We start from the raw sequence: 27,331 nt of genomic DNA on the forward strand, positions 1-27,331 counted from the left end.
GCCTTCAAAGGAATACTTAACATTAGACCTGGAACATGGTCGAGAATTGTTTGGGTTTTTTAACGGAATCTCACCAAGTTTCTTTCCAGATTTTCTCTGCGGACTTGCTTGGAATGGCGGCAAGCGGGGCGCTGCAGAGTTGTCACCGAGTGGGGGAAGGGGACAGTGGGTGCGTCTGGCGGCTGGTGAGAACGTGAAGGCGACTGGCGCTGCTGAGCGTCTGCCGGGCTCGGTGACCCCGGGAGCTCGGGGCTCTCCGGGCGGGGGCGGGGGCTGAGGAACTGAGCCCTTGTATCAGTCGCGCCAACAGCGGCGGCGGGTCAGCCCGGAAGGGGGCGCCGCCACCGCCGCCAACCTCGGGCGCGCCGTAGCCTAGCAGGGGGCCTGCGCGGATTGGCTGCCGCGGTTCGTCGAGCAAGGGAAGGTTTGATTGGCTGGGGAGGTCACGTGAGGCGGAGGCTGCTGGCCGTTGACAATAAACATGGAGTCAATCTTCCACGAGCGGGTGAGTGAGGGCTGGGGTTCCGCTCCTCGCGGAGGCTGGCCGGCCGCCCGCCCGCCTGGCGAGGGGAGAGGGGGGCGGGGGTTGCGCTGTTGGTTGGCCGCCTGGACCAGGAGTGCTTTCTCTGAGGCGCTGTTAGGGGCGGCGGCCGGGTCTCCCCCGTCCCTGTACTGGCCCTGGACAGACCCCGGTACCCATGGGGTACTCGACCTGTGCCCTGCCTCTCTCCGGTATCCTTACAGCGGCCGGGTGAGGCGGCGGCTCGGTTTTCTCTGTCACGGAGGAGAGCTCGGGCCCTCTGGCGCGGCCCAGCTCGGCTCTGCCAGGCCTGCCGTCTCTGCGGGGAGAGGAAGTGTCGTTACTGAGATCAAAGAGGGTCGGGGCTGAGCCTCAGCGTCCGCGCTTGCACGGCGACTGCTCTTCTTGGGCCTTTAGAAACAGACCTCGAGTGTCGGAAGCTACAGGCTACAGCTGCTTCTGTTTCTTGAGAGAGGACTCGCGCGGCTGAGAAATGAGCGTGAAGATGAGCAGCGGCAGGTAGGGCTGTAGCTCTATCTCAAACGCAGCTCTTCATCTAGCCTGGCTTGGCTGGGGTTGTGTAACGAGCAGGGAAAGGGAGAGCTGTTAAGAAAATCCTAATTCATGTCCTGTGCGCTGAACAGTGTTTCCTGTTTTGGAGGACAAATGCTTCTATGAATTGCTGTGATTTATTCAGGTTTCCAAATATGAGCTGTTTATGCTTTTATGCTATTAAATATAATTGTCTCTTTTTGCGTACTTTGCCAATGTCTTTTGTTAACAAGGTTAACACTAGTTTTTAGATGCTGTTCTCGTGCATAATGGTTGGTTTACTTAGCAAATAAATCAAGATAACTATATAACTTTCCTTTGGAAAAAAAAAAAAAAAGCCAAACAAAACGTTCTGAAATCCAGAGGACCTGAGGCGTGTTCTTTCAGGCTAGGTTTGGGTAGCAAAACTTGGCAAGCATTGTGGTGTTAAACAGCTGCTGTTCAGAGGATGAGTGTTAGATTTCAGCCATTGTGGCCTCTGCTACAGTGACCTTGAGTGCCAGTCTCGATTTGAAAATGAGTTCAAAACAAGTGTACCTTTCTCTTACCTGTGTTAGCCTATCACATAGTGAAATGATAACTTTTTTATGACTAGGTTGTGTTGTAGTTTGGTAACAAAACTCTGCTGAAATTGAAGGGACAATGTGATATATTCAAAGTTATAAGCTAATTGTGATTTGTAGTTGCTACAGGTTTGGGGAGGGAGGCTATGGTCTTGAGTGTCTGATGTGTGAAACATAACTGTTCACTGGTAAGTTAGTTACACAGTTACAAAGCTGTACCTGAATGCCTGTTTTAAATTGGAGTATCAAATATTTTTATTTTGTTATCAAATTATTGTAGGGAAAATTTAATTTAACATCTGGCTCTTTTCTTAAGCGATATCCCCATCCCACATCCCCAGTGCACTATTACTGTTAGTTCTGGTCAAAATATTTAGAGGGCTGCATGTACATGCATATGCCCCACTCTAATCTGCACACCTCAGATATTGCAATAAAAAGGCATGAAAAACACTGCATTTATAAAGGAAAATAACAAAGCAAAGACCTAAGTAATGTGGCATTTTTAACAAGGGAATGACAGTTGCAGAAAGTAGGGCTTAAGGATAGGGCATAAGTTGGCCCCTTCTTTGATAAGATGCAAATGGTTGAAAACATTGAAAGCAGGGAGGCAGTTGATATCAGGACAGGTTTCAATGAGGGGATTTTTAGATTATGGAAGGATGTGGCATTGCACCCACAAAAAAAGTTAACGTCTCTTAAGAAATGTAAGATTAGCTTTCTTCATTTTGCACTTAATATGCACAAATTGTGCATATGAAAAGATAAAACTGTATAAATGCAGAAAGGTCCTTTTAGTGAAATTAAGATTTAAGGCTGTCATACAGCTCATTTTCAAAGGTATTTTAATATTTCTGTTTCTAAATCATTTTCATATAATACTGGTGGAGAAACCTGTGATTCTTGAGCAGGTTCTTCTGTTATTGTTTTATCATATGACCACTAGCAGAAATGTGGTCCCAAAGCAACAGGAGCTGGTGTTTAGTCTTGACTTTCTTGTTGTGGGAGGGACGTGAGCTAGAGAAGGTTACTGAATTCCAGTACAGCCAGTCCAGCTTTAATAACTCATTGCTCAATGAGTGATGAAGATGCAGGAAGATTCTGTCATCTGGAGTAGAGGGAGTTTTTGAGGCTCCTGCTCTAAGGGAGATGGTGGGAGACTTGTGCACATGATTTATATGAGGCTTTCATGGAAGTTTAAAGAACATTACTCCAAGGCATACTCTTGTATTCTTAGTTTCTGTGGGTTTGGTGGGAGGGAGGGATGTTCATGGGTTTTCATTGAGGGGTTTTAGTTTTGTTTTTAATGGAGTGCATGCATATTAGAGTTCTTAATGTAAATAAAAATCAGGACTGATTAAAACAAAAGAGAAAAGCAGGACTTTAAAATGTGTTAATCTTTCATTTGTGATTTAGTTATTTGTAAAGAAAGATTGTTTTTCATGGGAAACTAATTTGGTTATTTTGTGCCTACTTTTTTTTTAACAAGGCAGTATTTTATCTGCACTTAGGAAAATTATGGAGTCTGACATGCATTCAAATTAGATATTTTTTTAATTTGTGCTACAAAATCATGACTGATTTCTAATTTAGTGATTTTTAATTTGGGCTGACAGTCTATATTACACTTCAGTTCTCTAATGTGCTGGATATGTAACAAAGTATATAAAACATTTTCCATTTAAATGGTTTATCAACAAAAATATTCTAATTATTTAATATGCTGAGTTTAATTTTTTTTCCTTGTCACCTCATCATTGTCATCAAGATCTTAGAACCAGCAGTATTAGCTTCTTTTACCTAGTTCCTATACATAAATTGCATGTGGAAATAAGTTTTACTGCTCCTCCAGCTTCTAATCACTTTCTCAACAATAAACAGATTGGTTATAACCTGAACTTGGTGCATAACCTGAAATGAACGAAATAAATTCTGTAGATGTATACTTTTAAATCTCTCCAAAGTCCTAATTGTCTGCTTTTCTTCAGCCACATGTGGAGAGCAGATTGCCAATATCCATACCTGGCAGGAAAGAATAGTTAAAAAAGAATGAGAGTATCTGTTGCAGAAGACATTTGTTACTGGGAAGTAGAGATCCAAACCATTTCATTTGCATGTGGTCATGACTTGGAAGAGGACAGAATCCATTGTCCTTATGGTTGCAACGTCCTTGTCTGATTTGGTCAGGCCACTAGCAATTTTTACAGTGTTTTCAAAATAATGTTTTTACATGGAATTTATTTCCTTTGAGTAAATAAAGTAGTATGTGTGTTGTTTTTTTTCCCCCATCAAACTGATGAGAGGGTTGTATTCCATAGGTTGCAGTGTAACACATCTGAAGATTATGTCATTCTGGGTGAGTGGGTAGGGCAGGAAGTTTGCCAGAATGAAATGATTGAGTCATTTTACAGAGTAAAACATTAATGTGATATTTGTTGTTGTTGTCTTTTTTTTTCCCTCTTCCAATGTTAGCAAGAAGGCTCATTGTGTGCTCAGCACTGTCTGAATAATTTGCTACAAGGGGAATATTTTAGTCCTGTTGAGTTATCCTCTATTGCACAGCAGTTGGATGAGGAAGAAAGAATGAGAATGGCAGAGGGAGGAGTGTCTAGTGAAGAATATAGAACGTTTTTACAGGTAAAATCTTCTTAATTTGAGATTGCTTGATATTTGCCTGAAATCTAATTTGTGTAGCACAGGCCTGCTATTCTTGCATAGCTAGAGAAGGTTAATTTCCTAGTGCTATAAGTTCTTAAATTTATAGGCCTTTTTATTCATGCATCTTAAGTTTGGCATTTTCAAATATTACTATTACAGTGTTACAGTAATTCTACAAAAAAGCTACATTATCTTCATCTTACAGGTAGGCAGGTCAGGCATGACAAGGAGGAGGATCAGCGATTTACCTTTTGTTTTTGTAAGCCAATGGCAGAGATAGGAACAGAAGTTCCTGTGCTTGTCTGTCCTTTAAGCACTGAGCATTTCTAATTTAAAGGTTTGAGTTTTTAATTAATAAGCTTATTTTTGACATTGTAATTAGCCTTATAGACTAGGGCATACTTAGTTGTTCTGTTAAGTATATGCAGTTATATTTATTTTCAAAATGGAATTAATTCTGACCTTTTATGCTTACACCTTTTTTCCCCTTTTCTCTTTCCAAACCTCACACTGAGCAGCAGCCTTCTGTAAATATGGATGATAGTGGATTCTTCTCAATTCAAGTAAGCACAGCTGACATAATTTTTTATTTATGCAATATATGTACTCTCATACAATTTAAATGGCATCGAGCTTTTTCATTTAGTTTCCAGTTTATAGGCTTAATGGAATTAAGTGCTGGACTTCTAAATCTTCAGAGTGTTTTCCATTAACAACAGTGACTTGCAATTCTTCAGTTCATGGGCCCTTAAACACATGGTAGAAGCATGGACTCCTGAACTGTGAAATGACACCTGCTGGCAATAAGCTTGATTTCTAAGTAGCTTCTAATGGGCACTTCAAGTATAGACCTTGGCTCCTGTAGACTACAGGTGAGAAAGCAGACTTGAGATTGTTTTCTCAAATTGTAGACTGTAAAGCCCTTGGCAGTGGTTACAGGGTTATTACAGTGATCTGCAGAATGGAAAAACTGCAATATCTGCATTCCAGTTTTTATAACACACTCCAGACACTTTAGAGCTGGGGGGTTTTTGTTGTGTGTTAGTTGTTTTTTTTTTTAAGGACCATAATGGAAAAGTAAGTAATAAGAAATACTTAAACCAGAACAACAGAAAAAAGGTATTGAGCACCAAATTGGGGCTTGTGCCTAGGCTAAAGCTGTAGGCAATGCTTTGCACCTTTGGCTGTTCCCTGAGCTTTCAGAGGCACTTGTCAATGTTCCAGAATCCCTTGAGAGCCTCTCTTCCTTATGGCAGGACAGGACGGTTTTTCTATTCAGTGAAAAATCATTAACAGTTTGGCATTTCTTGTATTCTTGATTGTAGTGCTTCAGTATTGAAGCTGAAAAAAAAATGCTTCCTCATATTCTACTTTTTTTGTCCTGTCATTGCTTTGCTCACTACATAGCTGGCTTGCCGAAAGGAAGATGAAGTCTTGATTTAAAATTTCTTACAGCTTTATTTCAGATAGTTTTAAACAGCTATTGTAAAAGAGTTTGTGCTAATGTACTTGACAGACCCTGTGACAATCCAGTGGTGTGATATTTCCAGTGGTTACTGTGGGGAAGGATGACATTATGTTGGGGAGGGGAGAGGGCAGAGCAGTACATTGGGAGCAGAGAGATGACAATTTAGAAAGTACCTGTGAGAGGTGAAGTTACAGCTTTGGGGGAGTAAGCTTATTAACACATCTCAGTTAAGTCCTAGTTTTGTTACTTCCTCTTAGATGTATTATGTTTGCATGTAGATTCATGACAGTTGCATTTTGAATAACGTGATTCTTAGGTTTCCTAGCAATGTTTTGAAACCTATGTTTTATGAAAACAGTATATTGTTTATAGCAGCTAAGGTGGTTGCATTGCTTAAATTTAGATTTGACTGGTTTGACTCATGAAAAGTGCTATTTTTTGACAGGTTATAAGCAATGCCTTGAAAGTTTGGGGTTTAGAACTAATCCTCTTCAACAGCCCAGAGTATCAGAGGCTTGGGATCGACCCCATGTAAGACTTTTTTTTTTTCTTTTCGTCCCTGCTTTGATTTTATAGAAAAATAATAATCTTAATCTATGATTTAGATCTTTAAAATTACTGTTTCAAGCTCTGTTGCATTCTGATGTTTTTATTGTCCCCTCTGTCTTTAATTTTTTTTGTTTTGGGGGTGTATATGAGCATCTGTCCACTGTGCCTTGATGATACCTCAGTATCTGTGGCATTACAGGTTTATGGAGATCTCAGTAATGTTGACAACTTCCTATATGTTATAAAAGCAGTATGAGTACTCTATAACATCAACAATTGTATTACTGAAATTTTATTGTTTAAGCTTAAATTAGTGGTAGCAAAGAACATCAACATTAACATGCATTCCAGTATTAGAGTATTTAATTTTATCTATACCTTTTGTTTTTCTTTTTGCAGAAATGAAAAATCATTTATTTGTAATTATAAGGAACACTGGTTTACAGTTCGAAAGTTAGGAAAACAGGTGACATTGTCTCTTTTTTTTTTATTTAAAATTTGACTTCAGAATGGGGGTGGAAAAGTGGTTGCGAGTAGATCGTGTGTTGGCCTTTTGCAAGCTTTTGCTGCAATTTGCTTTAATAGTATCCCAAAAAAACCAGGCAGCTTTTTATGAATGTTAGCCTGGGATTAATTCCCCAGTGAACCTGTCCTGTAGGGAGCTGCAGCTCTGGTAGAATCTGTGTGACATCTGAAGCTTTTTTCTTTCTTTTCTGCATGAAAAGTAGCAGAAAAATTGTACAGGTGGGGAGGAGGGAATCCTGGAGAAGGATTAGGATGCCTATAGAATGCAAACTTCTTTTAATGCACTGAATTATTGCTATTGTAAAAATAATTTTGGTCATTTAAATGGACAGTAGGTATAAGAAAAAGCTGAAATTTCAAATGTATTAATATTCATGATTGCTAGTATTTAAGAGTATCCATCAAGATAAGGTTAGGAAAATAGAATCACAACTTTGCACTATTTTAGCAAACTTTCTGAAACAATCGTATTATAAGCAGGAAATAGTTATTAAAGGTAAGGGATGGCCATATAAGTATATGGTACCTATATAATAACTCAATTCACATCTGTCTCCCTTGTAACACCAATGCAATGTTTCATTTCAGTAGCCAATCATTGTTCTGGATCATACTGCATAAGCTTTTATACAAGATAAGCTGTTTTGGCATTTGTTTTTTTCAGGTTTATTTTTGTCATAGAAAAAGTTCATTAAATAAGCTTTTAGATTCTACTTGCAGTGGACAGGAGTCTCTTTACCTATTGGGTTCATTTTGCAAGTGGTAGCTACCTATGTTGTCATCCAGATTAAAAAACCTAAAAATTTACCTGTGGTTAAACAGACTAAACTCTGCTGTTCTGCTTTAGTTTAAAAGTATGGATAATGTTTACAGGTAATTTTTGTATATTTGATATCGAAAAGGCTGAATGGTCTCTTAAAAGTATAGGAATGTTCCTTTATGTATACAACTATGTTAGGTGGAATTTTGTGAGAGAGCATTCTAGCCCAAAATGTTCTAAGTTGGAGAGGGGATGTTTATGGCTTGTACATGTGGCTTGTAGCCACATGAAGACAATACTAGGTGTCTGTTACTTAGAGGGTAATGAGAAAAGATAGACAAAATAGGTTGACTTAGATTTCACCTGCTTCTTTTCTGTCACAGTTAAAGCAAAATTAGTTCACCAAACCTTCTTCCCCCATATTCCCCTTTAAAAGTTTGACTGTAATCTGTCCATTGTATTTGTTTAAATAATGTTTTATTCCCTACCTCTTACGCTGTTGGTTGTCTTACCCTTTCCTAGTGGCAAAGGTATTTTTGACAATTTAAGTGACTGAATGACAGAATGGTAGATAGTCACTTACCTGTATTCCAGGTGAATTCTAGTATGGGCCTAACTGCAAGTGTATGATTGCATATGTGGAAGTTTGAGTAGATAAATGCATTTTAGTGAGAATGTAGATAGAACTGTCCTTCTGATATCTGAAATGGTGCTTCCTGGTTAAAATTGGATAATATTGAACAAATATAGTATAAAAACATTCTTCAGATTGATTGCAATATATATGGGATTTTGAAGGTAGAATATTTTGTTGTCCATGTTGAATATATTTTCTCTCTAGAAGAAGTATTATAAATAACTAGTTATCTTCTTCAGGGAACTAGAAATGATCAGTGTTTATTTATCTCAAGTGTCCCCTACTGTAACATTACACTGTACTAGCAGCATATTAAATTTGAGCTCATTTTTCTTAATTTTTAGATTTAAAAATTATCTCAGAGAAAAGTAAACAGTAGTTTTTCGGCATCATCAGCTATTAAAGGCAGCATGTTTAATGAAAGTGGAAAGAATTCAATTTCCGTTTATCTATTAATTTCTTAAGATAAGGCATTAACTTATGTAGGGTTTCTTCCTTCATTAGTCTCTTAACAGATTTAAAACTGGGATTAAGCAGAATTTTAGAATGATGTCTGAAGTAATTCTTCTACCATTATATTTTATTTGTTTTAATCTGTTTGCCTGGTACCAGTGTTCAGTAATGGGAGACAGCAGGCAGTAATTTTGCCACTTCAGATCTCCGGTTAGCTGAAGCATATTTGAAGGGTAGCCTTTACCAGTATACGTGTTGTGCTTCAAAAGACTTTTAATTTGATAATTTATTTTACTAGATTTATTCGGATATTCCATCATAGAAAATTACCACAATGTACAGAAATGGATTACCGAGTAATCTTTATGCTAATTTGTTCTCTCAAACCTTTTTTTTTCTTAATTACAGTGGTTTAACTTGAACTCTCTCTTGATGGGTCCAGAACTAATATCAGATACATATCTTGCACTTTTCTTGGCTCAATTACAACAGGAAGGTAATAGTAACTTGTAGATGTTAAATCTCATTAATTAAAAGTAGGTAATAATCATTATTTATTAGAACTTATGTATTCAGTTAACTACCCTTAGTTTTATGATTGAAATAGTGAAATAACCCAAGTCCTTATAATGAAAGGTAGAGCCTTACATTGTAATAAATTGCACATCGTTGTGTTCCATATAGTGTGTGTTTTAGAGTGTTTATGCATGCACCTTAATGCTGTAGACTTATGATTTATTTTCCTCAGGTTATTCCATATTTGTAGTAAAAGGTGACCTGCCAGACTGTGAGGCTGATCAGCTATTGCAGATGATTCGGGTACAGCAGATGCAGCGACCAAAATTAATTGGAGAAGAGACAGCACAGTTGAGAGATCAGAGGTAAGGTAAATAGAGATTTTATTTTAGTAATGTTCAGTATGATTGGTTTCTGTGATAAATGCCTACATGGAGACAACCTCTTTAGGATATAATTAGAAGTACCTGTAGTGCAATATGCTTACTACTGTTACACCCAGTAAAAGCAAGTTGGTAGAATACAAATGATGTACTTTTTAAGTCAGCAAAAACTACCTTAATAAGGATTAAATCTTGCCATGTGCATAAGTGGTGTATCGCGCAGATTTCAAACTTCATGATTACTCTGTTTTTTCAATTAGAGTAAAATGGTTTAGAAAATCTTACCAAACTATGGTTAATAGTAATCAATCTATAATTAAGACTGGCTTGTGCATTCGGTCATAAGGAGAAAAGAACGAAAACCCCATACCTGAATTCCACATCATGTAAATCATACAATATTCCCTTTTGGAATAACTTAATTGTAAATGTTGTGGTGCTGCTCTGTTGTGATGCATACTGCTAATACAAAACATCCTTGAAAGCATATAAAGTACTACTACTGCAATAATTTTATCACATTTTCATAGTGAACAAATTGCATACCGATAAAAAGGATTAAAGTTTTCAGAGGCATTAATTCGTTATTATTTCTTCCACTTTGTAAAGGTAAACTGGTGTTGTAAATTGATGGAATAAAAACAAGCTACTTGGCAGTGACATGGAAAGTGTGTATAGTTTACAGAGGATCTGTTGCTCTAGTGTGGTCATCAAAGCTTCATGAGGAGGACACCACATGCACTGTTTTCTGCTGGTGTAACTGTTTAAATAGCAGTAGGTTTGAATAACGTGTATTACTGCTTTTTGTAGCCTTATTGTTTTTGAAGTTTTTCCTGTCAAACAAATTGTTGTCAACATGTGCATGGGTTTAGAATTGCAGTATTTTAATTTTTACAGCTGCAAGCTCTGCTTGCACCTCTTTTGTGCTTTTTCGTGTAGAAATTGAAATATTTGTTTATATAACAGATTTTCTCAATAGAAATGTGCTTTGTCTGAAGTTAAAGTAGAGTTAAATCAGCAGAAAATATATACTTTAAATCTCACAGGAGAAGTTAATGATTTCTGTCTGAATTCTGCCATAAATTTATCAATTTCATAGGCTACCCAGAAGTGATGTGGACCAAGCAATAGAAGTTAACCATCCTTTTGACGGAACAGGCGTATTAGATGAAGATGAAGAGAATTTTCAGAGAGCCCTGGCTCTAAGTAGGCAGGAAATTGATATGGAAGATGAAGAAGCCGATCTTCGCAGAGCCATTCAACTCAGCATGCAAGGTGCAGTGGTCATCTAAATTTCTCTTACAATGTTCATGTCGCTTAAGCTTTAGGTAGCTACTGAAATTAGTTTCAGTTAGCCACTTTGTTCAGCGTGCATCAAGCTTTCTGGGAAGACTGGCTTTGAGGCATGGAAGGACAATCTGGAATTTCCTGTAACCATCTCCTTTCTGTTTCTTAAAGTTGCAACTTTCATGTTAGCATTGAGCATTAGGAGGCAAGAACAAATTGGCAAAGGGTGGCAGGAGAGAAAGCAAACAGTCCTAAGGTGAGGAGGAGAGATAGTATTAAGTGAAGTTAGCCTAGAGCTTATTTCTCCAACAAGTCTCTTCCTCTCAAGTTTGAAGACATTTTCTTAAGCTATATTTAATTTACTTCATTTTACTGTAATTAGTAGCATATGGCGTATTCTGGTTTTAGGTAGTCGTCGAAGTGAGTTCTCAGACTCATTACCACGGGATGTTCCTCAGTCACCTCACACCAGTCACACAGGCTCCCTTTCTTCAGAAGAACTCCGAAGGAGAAGACAAGCCTATTTTGAAAAGTAAAGTAGTTGATAGAAAACTGCATGTGGAAGTACATGTCATTTTTCAGTGCTTTTGTGGTGTGGATGGATTTCTGACTAAGGTCCAGCTTAACTTTTACCTCTAACATGTTTTCCTAACAGTACCTGAATTTTGCTATTCCCAGGTGGTTCCTATGAAGAAAAGAAAGCTGTAAATAAGAGGGGATCTGTTACTAATGCAATATCAGTCTTGTGAAGAAAGAAAACATAGAATATGTTTTATATGTTGTGGAAGTGTTTTAAATGAAATTTTTTAAATGTCTGTGATTATTTTCCTGAAGAAAAGTATTCTTTCTCTGAGACTCTGCTTCTGGTAATGATGCCTCTAATGTGCATCACATGAAAGTGTTCTAGATGATATTTTATGTTGCTGTTCTGGATTATCTTCTTAATACATAGTTGGTGTATTGTCGCAGCTTTTCCTTACCTCTGTTTCCTAGTGATGGAGGAAACAAAGACCAGGGAGAAATGCTATGGATTGGAGGAGTTAGGCTTTGCATGAGAAGATAAGAATGCAGAACATCCAAATTCTGGGAAAGTAGTAATGTGGCTTGGAATATAATGTTGGGAAGATAGGTGTCTGAAGGTTAGTAGGGTGAAATGATTGAAGAGATTTTAGGTGCAAGGGTGTTACTGTACCAAACAGCTTCTACTTCTCATTCCTGGCCTTCCTTACAACGAAACAGACTTGATACAGGTCTCATACTGATGTTAATCTTATTCTCTTATAAATTCGTAACACTTCCAGGCAGCAACAACAGCTACAGCAGCAAGATCAGACCCCGAATGTACATGACAAGCCAGCTCTAAGCTCAAGCACTCCAGAAGCTGACCCAGGTATTGTTTTCTTAAAACTTATTTCCAACACTGAAATGTTTATGTTGTTTTCACCTGTAGTGCTCTTTCCTAACTTTCCTTGTCTTCCTACTTCCTCGCTCTGGCAGCCATTCAGACTGTATCACAGCCATTATTCTTTCTGGCGGTGAAGCAAAGGATCACTTTCTTGAAAAGCCTGTTCTGCTTTGAATGTCAATATCCTGTTTCAAAGAGAAGAGCATTACTGTTAGACCATTTGAGTTCTGGCTTTGCTTTTTGTTGTTTTATTTGGCTGGAGCATTACAAATTGTAATATCTGTGATTTGTGCCAACAATTTGTTTTCTAAATGACCTTTAAAGTTGTATGACAATGTAATAAACTTGGAGTAATATTGGACAAAATTACTGGAACTAGTTTTCGGTAGAACGTAAGTATGTAGGCCTTACCAGGATTAAGTAGAGGTGATCCAAGATTAATGTGTATTACTTGTTACAAATTGACTATTGTGGATGGAAAGCTAAGTGCAAAATGTTCAGTGATTTTTTTTTTTTTTTTTTTAAAAAAAACAAACTTTTTTTGGGGGTGGGGTGGAAACAGGTGGGTGTGGACTAAAGGAACAAAGAAAGCATTTAACTACAGTTGAGAACTAGTTCTGTGCATTTAATCCAACTTCTATGCATTTATTCTCTTTAGGAGGTGATATGAGTGAAGAAGACATGCTTCAAGCAGCCATGAATATGTCTCTGGAATCTGTTAGAAACCACTTGAATACAGAAGAGGAGAAATGATGTAACTTTTTTCCCCCCCTCTTACTGTCAAAACACTAAGTATCCATTAAAATTTTACTGTGTGGATGTTGCACAAGCAGGGTTCATTTCAGAGTTCTGGCAGCAGGAATGAAAGGGGGGCTGGAGGTCAGAGGTTAGAGGGAATCTGCAAATACAAAAAAGTTTGCACTAATTTAGAAAACTGTAGCACTCCTACTACAGAACATCTGTTCACAAGAGTAGCTGTATTAAAATTACTGAAACTATTCACATGAACAAAGTTAGACATGTGTAGCAGCTTAACTTTCATTTAAAAAGCAAGTTTAAATCATTTTGAAGAATTCTAAAGGTGCCGAGTACCAGCATCAACTGGTACTAATGGAAAAATAGATACAAGTAATAAGTTGTGCTCATAAATTACGAAGTTCTTTATAAGAAATCACTTAAAATGGGAAAAAGAATTAAATTCTGTTTATCCTAAGTAACTTATTTTGTGATTTTTTTTATTCTCAATGACTTAATGTCAACTTTTTGATCCTGCTGTCCACTTTTGAAATGGCCCATTCTGCAGGAGAAACATGAATCCAGAAACTTCATACTTTGCAATTCAAGAGAAAATCTTCATTGTATTGTTGATGATGATGTTACTCCTGAATCTTTTGGTGACTTCTGACGTTCTAACACTTTCTGGCTTTACTTTTTAGTTCCAACTGTCGGTTTTACTTTTTAGTTCCAACTGTAAAATTTTCAGATCCATGTTTAAAGAAGGTTTTTTGCATTGCCCTGTTGTCTTTTGGCAGATAACTTGCCGCCTGTGGGTTTTTATTTGTTTTTGTTTTCTTATGCTCTCCCTAGTTATGCCACTGTCTTTATTATAAAAGTAGCATATAATCAGTTGGGTTAAACAGGTTTTCTTTTCTACCTCTTCTGGAGTCTTTTTTCCTATTCCAGCTCAACCCTTCATGCTGGAGTTTCAGTATGAAAGAGCTGTAACTGAGTCTAGGAGAAAGGAGGAGGGGATTTAGGTGCCATAAAGTCAGTGCCACACATATAAGTTGCATTTCTGCAGTCTGAAATGACCCCTGTGCAAGTAGCTCCTTTAAGAATGAATATTTATGTCTGTGTGAATGTTCTTTCTGAAATGCTTTTTATGAGTGTCTGTTAGAATGTTGCAGCTTTTTCAGGAATGGCCTTTATTCACGCACCTTACAATTTTTACGCTGTTTCTGATCCTGAGAAAAATTGCGGAGCAAAGTATGTGAAAGAGCTTATTCTATTGGTTGTAAGACATTGTCTTTGATATCCAGGATGAATGTGTAACAGGGTGACCAAACCTGACTTTCAACTTCAGTGCAACAATTGAGATGTTTCATTTTCCTAAATGGTGCTTGAAATACAAATTCTGTTTACATATAAATTATATGGAAATATGTCATAGATAGGGTATGTAAGCTGTAGTCCACTTAATGCATTAACAGTTAGCACAGGCATTTTAAGAATCTTTTGAAGATAACCCCAAATTTCTTTATTAAAATATTCTGAAGTTATATTCATTGCACAATTGTAACATTTAATTAAAATTAGTATGAAATGAATGGTAGCTAGATGGAAATACACATTCAGCATCAAGTAGTACTGTACATGAAAGGGCTCTTACCTCTCAGTAAAGATTTGTTTACAGCAATGGTTTCTTGATAGCTTAGGATATTATTATATTATACATAATTGGGATAAATTCTGTTTTCCTTACCTGTGTGATGAATTTCCACCAATGTCACCAGAACCACTGGTATGTGTAAGACAATATGGATTTTGACATGAGACAGCAGTACTTTTTAAAAACTTTTAAAATTTTGTCTTTTTTAAATAATCCTGTCATGCACGTTATAATTAATATCTGTAATGCCTCAAATTAATACAGCTAAATAGTAGCTTTAAAAGTCCATATGTGCATATGCCATTTTGAAATGCTATATTTTTCAGGATGTAAATTTCTGCTTTCAGTTTAAAATTTATATGGAACTGAAAACAGGAAAGGAATCTCTAAAGCACTGAATTATTTCTTTGCTTGTCTGTAAATTATCCATAGCTTTAATTTTCCTTCTTTTGTTGTGCCATAAACTGATTCTGAAATATGACTCTCATTCTTATAAATAGGTATAGGCTGGCAATTTCATACCAGTACTTGGAACTTGGACCTCTTATCCTCTATTATAAGAATATAATAAAAAAAGTATTATTTCTATAGGTATATAGTGTAGCAGCCCTATATTAAAAAAAAATCTAAGCCCCTTGAATTGCATTAACTGTAACCTGTGACAATTACATGTTTTTATAATCATTAGAGCATGGAGGTTTGCATTTGAACCTTCGTGTCACTTTGTAAGTTACTTTATCACCCAAGTGTTCTAATAGATAAGGAATATCAAGTAACAGTGCCTGAAAAGCACAACTGTGTCAATCATACAGGGCTAACTGTATTCCTTTCTGTGTAGAAACATTGTCACTCCAGCAAAATGAATTTGATAGGTGTATCTGCCCAGTCAAGCAGTTAAGAGGTAGCAATTTAAGCTACGTATGTTAATTGCACCAAAGGAAAAGACTAATACTAGTTGCTGACAGTACATATTTTATAACTCGGATCTAAAGTTCAAAAGCTGTGGACCTGCAAAGAAGCTGTCAATAAAAAGGTGATCTCATTTTTTTGGTGTGCATTCTTTCAGTGATAAACAGTTCTCAACGTGGCTGAACTATGCTTGTAAGGCATTTACTAATTTAGAGCCTGGTGTTATCTATTCTTGTCAAGCTGAGGGGTTTTCTTCCCATGTTGTAGCTTTAGGCTGAAGTCCATTGTAAAGGAGCAGAAATTTATTTTTTAAACTTTTTTTAATTACAGTATGATATTTGAAGGAATTTTAGACTTCATTCAGACGGATTTTTACAGTGTTCCTTACAGTGAACAGTCAATGTGATACAATTTGTGTTTTTCTGCCTATAGAACTCAAAGGGGTAAGGAGAATGAGTGATACTTACATTAAATATCTTCCCAAATTAGTTCTGTAAGTATAATTCTGTAAACTGCTTTCATGTTCTTGTAATGAAGGCAGGAGGAAAAAGTGTTGTAATGCAGTCATGCTTGAATGCGATTCTTGTTAGGCACAGCTGGTATAGATACGAGCTATTTAAATGCTCACATTTTTCTGGGCTTGAAACTAATCTGATACAGTACTGGCTTAGTCTCCAACATTTGGGCTCCTTCTGCCCTTCAAACAACTTCAGCAAGTCTAAATGTAATTTTCAGCTAATGTACTCTTCTTTTTCATACTTAGTTACTTTGCAGACTACTTAAAAATAACCAATACAAAGTTAAATCTCCAATGTGTTTTAATGTTGGACTATTGCTTCTATTACAGATTTATAAAATGGTAGGGTGTTTAAAATAGCTTCTGCACGTGTCTAGTAAACTATCCCATTTCTGTTTCTCGGACAAATGTTGTCATTTGCAAGCTGCTTTGTTTTACTAAAAAAATTATGGTTAGGCTTTTAAAAATGAACAAGAACGTGTTACAGTTCTAAAACGCCTGTGAAATTTTCTAGAATTTAGTTATTGTTTCAAACACAATGATGAAAACATGCAAATGGAAGCCTTTTTACTGAGAAATATCATGGGGAATAGGATTGGAGACCTCTAGAACTCAGACTTATAAAGAAGTATTATTGTACAATTCATGTTACCAGCACATAGTTTTAAAGGAATTGAAGAAAGAATCCAAGGAAAAGAAAAATCGAAGTGGAAACTTTTTTTTAAGGTCTTAGATGTAAAATTATATTACTCACTTGTCAAGCCATTACTGTCTTGCATAAAATGAACTTTGCTCCTGGGAAATCTTCATAGTTACTCACAAATAATTAAAAAAAAAGTCTAATACATAATACGTATATACCCATTTCCTCCCACACACACACAATCAGTTGTTTAAGTAAGAACAATACTTCATATTAATACATTTGAACTGGCCTGGTCCAAATATTCAGTTCTTCAACTTCAGATTAGTAGCTTCTTTGTGTTGTATCTGGGTTTGCATCTTAAAAGCATGAGCTGTTTTGCAATACGATTTTTTTTTAACCTGCATACACACATTTTGCCTTATTTGTGGTTCAGGCATGGGGAATGCTTTAGTACTTAACCTGCCAGTCACCTTCATCCCCAATTACAGTTCTTCAGAATGTTGAAGTACATGTGACTTTTCAACTGATTTTACCCAATCAAAATGTTTTTACTTTAATTTATTTGTTAAGAAAAGCAAATAATTGTTACTACACTTAATGGTTTATTGGTTGTGGGTTTTTTTAATCCTCTTCCTCTCTGACCAGTACAGCCACTGTGTAAATTGAGGAAGGCAAACTTAGAAAAGGGTTTGAACAGAAAGGGATGTAATATTTAAATGCCACTACACAAAAACAGGAGGAAAAAACCTTTATATTGTCTTTAAAGCATGCAAGCATTGATAAAATTTTATTTTTTTGCTACATGAGACCCTATGTGTACAAAACAGTGTAGAGTTAGGATTTTGTAAGGGAATAATTTTTTTCATCTCTTGCCTAATAGCTGTGTATTTTAGAAATCACTTTCAGTAATAAATTTTTCATCTTGAGACTCTGCTTTCAGTCTTTGGCTCTGGATTCCTATACAGTTTTTTGTCTATTTTGTGTATATAGAGCATATAATACTGAAAAGATTAAAAAAGAAAAACTGAAATGCTTTGTCATTGTTTTGACTGGAAAATGTCAGTGCTGTTTGATACTTTGAAAATGCTCTCCAAATAGGCACGAATATATATGGTTGTATTTGATATCACTTTTTTAAATAAATACGATTATAGCTTCTAATGTTTCTCTCGTGATCTGAGTGTTTGCATATGTGCTTTTCCTTATATATGGAAAATATTTGTCATTTTTGTCTTTTCATCTGTTGGTATTCCAAAATGTATGTGAAGGCACCCCTTTTAGGAAAAAAGTTGGTACTGATTATAGTTATGCTACATCTTTAAGAACTGTATGCTTTCGAATTTTTAAAATAAGCTAACGTTTCCTGTTTTGCTACCAGAATACACATTCTCTTTGTGGCATAGTGCACACTTTTTGTAGCTTAGTCAATCCATGGAGTGTACTGGATGACTTCTGTGTACCTTTATCAACAGTAGATGAAGGCAGTCAGCTAAAAAACAAGAGTTGAAATGCTGAATAGTCAGTTTCTAGTTTTTGAAAGGTAGTAATTAAAAAAAAAAAAGGGGGGGGGGAGCCCTCTGTGCTACTTTATTGACTTCTTGCCTTAATTGGCATTATAAAATGAACCCCAATAGGAGACATTTTTAACATCTCTATTTTTAAAAGTCTGGAGGACATCTCTGATGTTACTTAAAAATGTTAAGACAATTTCCCATACAAAATGAATTAACCAAACACTATTGGAAAAGATGATCCATCTTTTATCTCCTCTGGACGCATAACTGTTTTTGTTAAACTATGGTATAGGGTGTTTTATAAACATTTTGTCTCCATTAAACCCCATGTTTTAAATTAAAATTATCAAAGACAGTTAACAGATCTGTGATATAGCATGAAATGTAAACATCACTAATACTTTCTACAATTCTGGTACATGGTTTTTGTGGAGTTTGGTTTTGGTTTGAGCTAGAAACAGATTTGAAGTGGTGTATGATTGTTTTTATTATGGATGGTGGTATTATCACCTCTGGAAGAAGGGGCAGGCAACTCACGAAGAGTACAAGGATCTCCTTAGGTTGAGCAGGGACAAAATTAGAAAGGCAAAAGCCCAGCTAGAGCTCAGTCTGGCCACAGTCGTAAAGGATAATAAAAAATGTTTTTACAAATATATTAACAACAAAAAGAGAGGCAAGGAGAATCTCCATCCCTTACTGGATATGGCGGGGAACATTGTCTCCAAGGATGAGGACAAGGCTGAGATACTTAATGCCTTCTTTGCCTCAGTCTTTAATAGCCAGACCAGGTATCCGCAGGGTATTCAACCCCCTGAGCTGGAAGATGGGGATGGAGAGCACAATGTACTCCTCATAATCCAGGAGGAAGCAGTTAAGGACATGCTAAACCACCTGGACACCCACAAGTCTATGGGGCCTGATGGGATCCACTCAAGAGTACTGAGAGAGCTGGTGAAGGAGCTTGCCAAGCCACTCTCCGTCATTTATCAGCAGTCCTGGTTAACGGGGAGGTCCCAGAAGACTGGAGGCTTGCCAATGTGACGCCCGTCTACAAGAAAGGCCGGAAGGAGGATCCTGGGAACTAACAGGCCTGTCAGCCTGACCTCTGTACCGGGGAAGATTATGGAGCGGTTGGTCTTGACAGTGCTCGCAGGGCATGTGCAGGACAACCAAGGCATCAGGCCCAGCCAGCATGGGTTTATGAAAGGCAGGTCCTGCTTGACCAACCTGATCTCCTTCTATGACCAGGTGACCCGCCTGGTGGATGAGGGAAAGGCTGTGGATGTTAACTACCTGGATTTTAGTAAAGCCTTTGACAGCGTCTCCCACAGCATTCTCCTGGAGAAACTGGCGGCTTGTGGCTTAGACAGGTTTAATCTTCACTGGGTGAGGAACTGGCTGGATGGCCCAGCCCAGAGAGTTGTGGTGAACGGCATTAAATCCGGCTGGCGGCTGGTCACAAGCGGTGTTCCCCAGGGCTCAGTTCTGGGGCTGGTCTTGTTCAATATCTTTATAGATGATCTGGATGAGGGGATCGAGTGCTCCCTCAGTAAGTTTGCAGATGACACCAAGTTGGGTGGGCGTGTTGATCTGCTGGAGGGTAGGAGGGCTCTGCAGAGGGATCTGGACAGGCTGGATCGATGGGCCGAGGCCAACTGTATAAGGTTTAATAAGGCCAAGTGCAGGGTCCTGCACTTTGGCCACAACAACCCCATGCAACGCTCCAGGCTTGGGGAGGAGTGGCTGGAGAGCAGCCCGGCGGAAAGGGACCTGGGGGTGCTGGTTGACAGCCGGCTGAATATGAGCCGGCAGTGTGCCCAGGTGGCCAAGAAGGCCAACAGCATCCTGGCCTGTATCAGAAATAGTGTGGCCAGCAGGAGTAGGGAAGTGATTGTGCCCCTGCACTCGGCACTGGTGAGGCCGCAGCTTGAATCCTGTGTTCAGTTTTGGGCCCCTCACTACAAGAAGGATGTTGAGGTGCTGGAGCGTGTCCAGAGAAGGGCAACGAAGCTGGTGAGGGGGCTGGAGCACAAGTCTTATGAGGAGCAGCTAAGGGAACTGGGGTTGTTTAGTCTGGAGAAGAGGAGGCTGAGGGGAGACCTTATCACTCTCTACAACTACCTGAAAGGGGGTTGTGGTGAGGTGGGTGTTGGCCTCTTCTCCCAAGTAACTAGTGATAGAACAAGAGGAAATGGCCTCAAGTTGCGCCAGGGGAGGTTTAGATTGGATATTAGGAAAAATTTCTTCACCGAGAGGATGGTCCGGCATTGGAACAGGCTGCCCAGGGAGATGGTGGAGTTGCCATCTCTGGAAGCGTTCAAAAAACGTGTGGATGTGGCACTTGGGGATATGGTTTAGGGAACATGTTGGTGCTGGATTAATGGTTGGACTTGGTGATCTTGAAGGTCCTTTCCAACCTAGTGATTCTGTGATTCTGTGATTATGGTAAGGGTGGTAAATATACTATTAATTTTAAAATTTGGTAATGTATCAACCTGATGGATTTTTTTTTTCCCTGACGAAGAGGGAAAGCAATCTTTATTAAAAAAACCTGTTGAACATGAAAGCTATTTCTGTTACTGCTAAACTCCTGGTCACTTACTGTGCCCAACCCCAGAGTTGCTTCCGAGTGACAGTGAACAGTAAAACTAAAAAGGCAATCCAGTACTGTAGGCCAGCTACAAAATTGCTCTGCAAGATACAGTTTGGGAAGCAAGAAGCAGCTTTTTCCACAGCTGCCTTGTAATATTTGTCAGCTTCTACCTTCAGAACATGCATTTTGTGCCTGCTGCCTTCTCAGCTCCTCTCTAAAAATGTTAAGACTTTACCTGTGAAATGCTCTTTCTTCTCCACTTCATTTCACGATTGATGTGGTGCTTTAATTATTAATTTTTATGTAGTTGTTAATTTGAAACTAGCAATGGGCTAGCTGTCCTGTATTTTATTTCTAATATTGGCAATTAGTTATATCAGTATTGCTCTTACTGTTTAAATAGTGTATTTTCTGTAACAGTGCAAGACTCTTGTAGTCCCTAATAATTTTGAATACGTCATCTGAACAAAAACAGAAGAACTTTGAACTCTGCCGGTGTCAGGGCTGTGGCTGGAAATCCAGCTAAGCATCCATTGCATCTACATCCAAAGCAGGAGCGACCTGGTGTTTCAGGAACTTGGATACTTAGTAAAAATACATTTTCAAATACAAAATGTCTCTAGTCTCGTAGCACTTAGACACTGTGTTTTCCTAATGATGCATGACCTAAGTATGCGTAGGTAACAAGGGTCGGGTTCACATCAACTGCAGGGCGTTACTGCCTCAGCTCCAACCTTGGCTGATGGAGCCACCGTGCCCAGGCCTGCCAGCCTGCCCCACCACTGGCCACCTGCTGCCTGACCGGCACAGCTTTATGTGGCGGCTTCTGGGCTCCCCCAGCTTCACTTTAATACAAATAAGGGCTGATTGAGTTACTTATTTTTCACACATGCGATAAGACACACCACCGACGAGGTGGGCACAGTGGCAGAGCTCAAATGCAACTATGGACTGGGGTTTTGGTTCCGTCGCTCTGACGGCAAGCGCATTTCAAAACCACGCGTCCCCCCGGGCCCGCTGCTTGCCGGGGGTGAGGCATGTCAGCTCGCAGGGACGCTGCCTCAGTCTCCAGGCGCCAGCCGCACCCGCCACCGGCGGCCGCCATCAACCGCCCGGCACGACACGCCCGCGGCCCCGCCCCACCGCTATCCCGACATCCCCCGCTGCCGCGGACACGTCATAGCGGCTAGAGAGCCGGTTGCCGCGGCTGTCGATGGTGTTTCGGTAGGGTGTGTCATGGCGGCCGTCGAGGTGGCAGAGGCTGGAGCCGCCGGGAGGAGCCGCTGAGTCGGGTCGTGTCGGGGGGATGCGCGCGGCGCTGGTGGAGGGGTCGCCGAGACCGGTCTGCTGAGCCCGCAGCAGGAGCCTTGACCCTCCCTAGTGAGAAGGGAAGCAGGAGGCCGCATCTTCGCCCGCGGCAGCCGGCGAGGCCCAGAGCCCTCTGAACGGCGGCGATGGCGTCGTGGCTGGGTGGGCTGGGCTCGGGGCTGGGTCAGTCCCTGGGACAGGTAGGGGACAGCCTGTCTTCGCTCACCGGCCAGATCTCCAGCTTCACCAAGGACATCCTGCTGGAGGGCGCGGAGGAAGTGGGCGGTAAGGGGGGCTGAGGCGCCGGGCCGGGCGGGCGGGGCGGTGCTTGCCGGGGCTGCCTGCGGCCGGTGCGTACCTGCTAGGATAGGACTGGTTGCGTCAGGGAGCCCTTCCTCGGGCCGCCGCTTTCCCCAGGTATGCGCAGCGGCGGGGCCTGCGCTGCCGGCACCTGCCGCCCGACTGTGAGGGAGCTGCAGGGTCCCACTAAACCGGGGCTGGATGCCCTTCGGGAGAGCTGCGCGCCTTGCTGGCTCCGTATTCGTTTTTATTCCGCCTCTGTGACCTCAGGGTCTGGAGAATAAACATATTCCTAGGCTGTAATAGCAGCCTTTTCTAGGTTTATTATTCGGGAGTTTCTGAATTGCGTGAAGCTTTGTGTTGATCAGTAACGAAAATACACAACGCTGCTCTTCCATTCTGTTTACTTGTTTTATCTAAAACCACGTTTGATTAGCCGCTTTTAGAGCGGTTTCATAAAACTGCAGAGTAGCAGTAGTACAGAGGGTTTTTTGCCACTGGTGTGATCCAAGTCTGACGTGTAACACAGGCAAAGGTCCAGTGTTTCTGATGTTTTTGTTACTTATATTTCAGTTGGGCCCAGAGAAACCTGTATAGTTCTGCCGTTCTCCTACAGCCAAGTAGGAGAACATGGCCCTTGTTTTATAGGGATTAGCTATATTTAAAACAGAAAGTTGAACCAAAAAAGCTTAAGACATCAGAGTAATATATTCAATAAAGTAATAGTAAATTTATTCTATAGTCCTTTCTTTATACCTTTAGTAATGCCTTTTTGTTATCAGTTTTTGAAGAAAACTTTTGATTTTTCTAGTAAAGCAATTGTATAACATGGTAATAAATATCACTAGGTTAATACCACAAGTATTGTTTACCATCTTGAAACTGTAACTTCTTGGAATAAATGAGCATTCTCAAAAGAGTGTTAAAAATAGCAACAAAGAATAGGTAAGACTTCCGAATACTCATCTTAAATGTGAAATTAAACAATTCTACTTTGTTTGCAACTTCACAACTATGAACCATTCTGAAAGTATTATATAAATCTTGTTGGCAAGCTGGTACTACTGGTATCATATGGATGGGTGTTTTTGGTATACAGGTAAAATGCTTGGAAGAGAAATCTATTCTGGTAACTTTGCAGTTACCTTCTTTTTTTTTCACATTTCTGAAAGACTTGCTTAGATTGTCTTAAATTCCAAAATCCATATTAGTTTAGACTGGAAACTTATTTTATGCTTCTAAACCGTGTAGTCATCTAGTGCGTTTGTTTTGCCTTTCTAGAAGATAAATTGAGATTCCAATTCACGTTTGTTCTTTAGTTTGTGCAAGAGAGATGTGCTGATGTTCAGTAGTTACTTCCAGGTGTACTTGACTGCTAGATACTGCTGTGAACAACTTCTGTTACCTAAAAATTTCATAGTAGTACGTTTTTATGGGTTACTAGCCTTGAGAGTGTAAAATCTAGTGGCATCTAGGTACTCTTCTGTAAAGACCTTTAAATACTGTGTGGCCTAAAGTACGTTTTTCAGGCAGTTCCCTACATTCCTTTTTTAATTTCCTGATTTTCTAATGTTTCCTCATTTCTTATATTATCGCTTACATTCACTGCTTTGACGGCCATTTGAACTGAAGATTGTGTTTGTGGATTATGGACTTCAGTTTGGCAATTTTTATGGGTACATTGTTGCCTCTGCAGCACTTGAGCTGCATCAGTTTTAAACAGCACATAGGACATAATGAAATACAGAATTTACTGGAAAATTATATTTATTTCAAATTTTGAAAAATTGTCAAGCTTGCTTTATAGTCAATTCAGCATTATTTCTCATTAATAAAAGGAAATGTGGTATTTCTGCCCATTAGAAGTAGGACATGGGAGAAGGAAACATAGCCTATTTGAGGAAGGCTGGCCATGAAAGGAGGAGTATCCAGGGACAGAATTATGTGGGTTTTGTATTAGATAAACTGGTATGGTAGATCGTGTCACCTTTGTAAAAGAGAGTGAGTCGTAAGGGATTTTTATGCCTTTATGTGGTGGGCAGGGTTGGTGTTTTGTTGTGTGGGTTATTTTGTGGGTTTTGTTGGGTTTGGGATTTTTTCTGAAAATTTAGTCACTTTTGTGTGTATTTTATAGAACTTAACTCTTGTTTTGAAACTTCACGTGAGATTACTGAGGAGCACCCAACTGTCATGTCAGGAGCAAAGTCCTAAATGAAAAACAGATTCAGTTACATGAAATAGTCAAGTAAAAACTTTTAATTTCCCTTATTTTAAAGCTTAAATCATTTTTTAAAGCTTAAAAAGTTAGTTTTGTGATCTGACTTAAAGCCTAGATAAGAGAGAACTAAATTGGGTTCAGAAAGACTCTCTTATCAGAACAGTCAGAATTATTTTTCAGACAAAAGCAGCTTTTGATATTTACCTAGGAATGAACATTGAAGCAGTCTAAAGTAAGATACTTATTAATGACTGTGGTCTTAACTGATGTCTTCTTAACAGATTAAAAGTAGTTTAATAAAAATTTAAATTTCCACTTTCTTTCAGATGCAGCAACAGAACTCCACGTGTCCAATTCTAGACTCAGAGAACTAGAAAATATTAATGCAGCACAAAAGTGTGAAGTAAGAAATTTTGGAATACTACTGTAATTAAAAGCAATATATAACACTTGTTTCTTGTAAAGGTGCAGTATTGCACTGCAGTTGCTTGTCCCTGAGTAAATCTAGAAACAAGGGTGACGGTGGTGGTAGAATGTGGTGTTCTTTTTTGGTGACAAACCCCCATTGCAGTTAAGGGGGCACATTTGTCTATTGCAGTATGCATGTGGTACGAGTTCTAGGTTTTTTGCTAACTGCTGCATCCTGCAACTGTTCCTACCTACCATGTGGACTTGGACTGCAGCAATAGACTTGGCTCTGAAAAGCTTGCAAATGCAGAAAGTTTGCAAATGCAAAAATCTTTTCAGTTTTCATAAATTTTAGCTGGTAAAGAGTTAAAATTGGTTTATAGCATTTCATGTATGACCACAAATAAAAGCAGATCTAGAATGCCTGGTTAGGCTGGACAGCATGTCTTTTGCAGCAAGCTTCCAAGTGTAGAGTGTGTGTGTTCCCTGGTGCGGTTCTCTGTCGGTGTTGCCCTACATATGGTCATTTTAACATAGCTACGGATGCTCATGCTCTTTCAAAACTGCTTAAAAGTCCCATGTGCCCTTGCGGAAAGTGGCTTTGTGTACTTTTACAAAGGACTTGTTGGTCTTGCGACTTTATGGCTGTAAACTTTGATGTATGTCTTCAGCCCTCAAGAGCACTGAGAAGTTAAGATAGTATGTTGGGGAAGTAGCTGTTCCTGCTTGTCCTTTTCCTGTACTCTTGCCATCTGCTGTTGGCCAATGTTAGAGAGAGAATACTGGTTTGTGTGGGTATTAGCTCCAATTTGAACTCTGTGGCTGTCCTCAAATTCCACCTGTGGATCATGCTAAGATGTAATTCAGCCCTGAATTTTTCTTGTTGACATTTACCTCTGGCCACCACAAACCTTTTTCTGAAAGTGAGCTAGAGTCCATGCCATATGAAAATATGGCTTGGTCGTGAACGTGACTTTTGGACTCACACTTGGAAGTTACTGTGTGTTCTGAGTGAAGTAATAGATTCTGTGATGTTCATTAGACTAACGCTTTTCTAATTCTGTAAGTACTGTTCCAAATTTACTAACATTCATTTCTCATTTTTGCTAGAACGACAGACTGAAAAAAGTTTGTAGTGATTTAGAAGAAAAGCATGAAGCGGCAGAGCTTCAGATAAAGCAGTTATCTATAGAGTACCGAAATCAGCTTCAGCAGAAAGAGGTAGGATACAGAGTAAAATATTTGAGTATGTCAAATAAACTTACGTATTATGCTGTTTAATCTCTTTGTTATAGTATCTGTGCTCTTTCAGTGGAGATATTGGTCACAGTTATGGTTTCTTGGTTTGTTAATGCAGACACTGAGTGTCGTGAATCATGTAATATAAACAGAGCTGCCAGGAGATATTTGAGATGAGAAAACTCTCTGGAAATGTCATGTACATATCAGAATTTCTGTTGTTTCTGGAATCACTGTGAGAAAGGACACTTAAACTGCTTTATATTTCTGATTCAGTTATCTTTAAGGAAGGCAACAGGAGCAAATTCTTAGTTGAAGCAAGTTATCCACAAGTTATATTGTCTGTGGATATCATAATAATTTATCTTAACGTACACAATTAAAGGGAGCAGAACTAGCTTTCATAGTTTCAGCAGTGTCCCTTTGATGGAAACATCAGCTTTATAATGTGTAACATGAGATTTCATAGCCTTTTAAATGAAGGAAGTTGCCAGTATGCCTAGAATTACAGAAAAGGAATTTTATTTCTGCTTTTTTGTAGATGTAAATGCATGTGGGAACTAGAGGAAGCAGAATTTTGAGATGTATAGAGTTCTGCTTATTAAGGACAATAACAGTTGTTATGAGAAAATTGCATGCAGCTAACTGCAGTTTATTGTAAATAAGTAAATTTTCAGTACATTGGGTTGTTAAGCATCAAAGAAATCAAAAGTAATATAAATAGTTGGGAAAGCATCATTGCTTAATTTTCATATCTGAATACCCTCTTTAAATTTTTTGTACAACCTGTTAGCCTGTACCTTGCTATAGTACTTAGGTGCCTTGGCTACTGAAAAAATCAGCGAACACTTTTACTGAAGTTTTACTTAACTGAAAACCACTAACACTTATAATATGTGTCCTTGCATGAAATACTTTGTAAAATATCAGCTAAGACTGCTTTTCTCCATCAAGGGGTTTTTTTCCTTTACTTTTTAGTGAAAGTGATCAGTAATTTGTGTGGGACTTGGTTGG

At 38.9% G+C, this 27,331-nt stretch overlaps 2 protein-coding genes across 3 annotated transcripts in view; both read left to right on the plus strand.

The window, feature by feature from the left end:
* Positions 1-481: 481 nt before the first annotated feature.
* On the plus strand, positions 482-13,124 carry ATXN3 (ataxin 3; the record flags this gene model as incomplete). 2 transcript variants are annotated; one of them, XM_082000534.1, is made up of 11 exons in its annotated part: positions 482-505; positions 4,108-4,272; positions 4,812-4,856; positions 6,207-6,292; positions 6,710-6,776; positions 9,094-9,181; positions 9,434-9,566; positions 10,684-10,859; positions 11,280-11,403; positions 12,173-12,266; positions 12,916-13,124. In XM_082000534.1, 11 exons carry the CDS (start codon positions 482-484, stop codon positions 13,027-13,029), a joined length of 1,116 nt encoding a protein of 371 aa, XP_081856660.1. In that variant the 3' UTR covers positions 13,030-13,124. The 2 variants fall into 2 exon arrangements, with proteins under 2 accessions (XP_081856660.1, XP_081856661.1); XM_082000535.1 differs by having other exon boundaries at positions 12,173-12,261; positions 12,935-13,124.
* Positions 13,125-22,298: 9,174 nt separating this feature from the next.
* Positions 22,299-27,331, plus strand: part of TRIP11 (thyroid hormone receptor interactor 11) — a gene marked incomplete at its 5' end in the record, with an annotated part of 34,736 nt that continues 29,703 nt past the window's right edge. Inside the window, 3 exons of the mRNA XM_082000318.1 lie at positions 22,299-22,437; positions 24,997-25,073; positions 26,189-26,299. Of these exons, the coding sequence (XP_081856444.1) occupies positions 22,299-22,437; positions 24,997-25,073; positions 26,189-26,299 (327 nt within the window). The remainder of the gene's footprint in view (positions 22,438-24,996; positions 25,074-26,188; positions 26,300-27,331) is intronic.

The sequence above is a fragment of the Phaethon aethereus genome, assembly GCF_964289735.1.
Source record: "Phaethon aethereus genome assembly, chromosome: 5".
NCBI classification, from domain to species: domain Eukaryota; kingdom Metazoa; phylum Chordata; class Aves; order Phaethontiformes; family Phaethontidae; genus Phaethon; species Phaethon aethereus.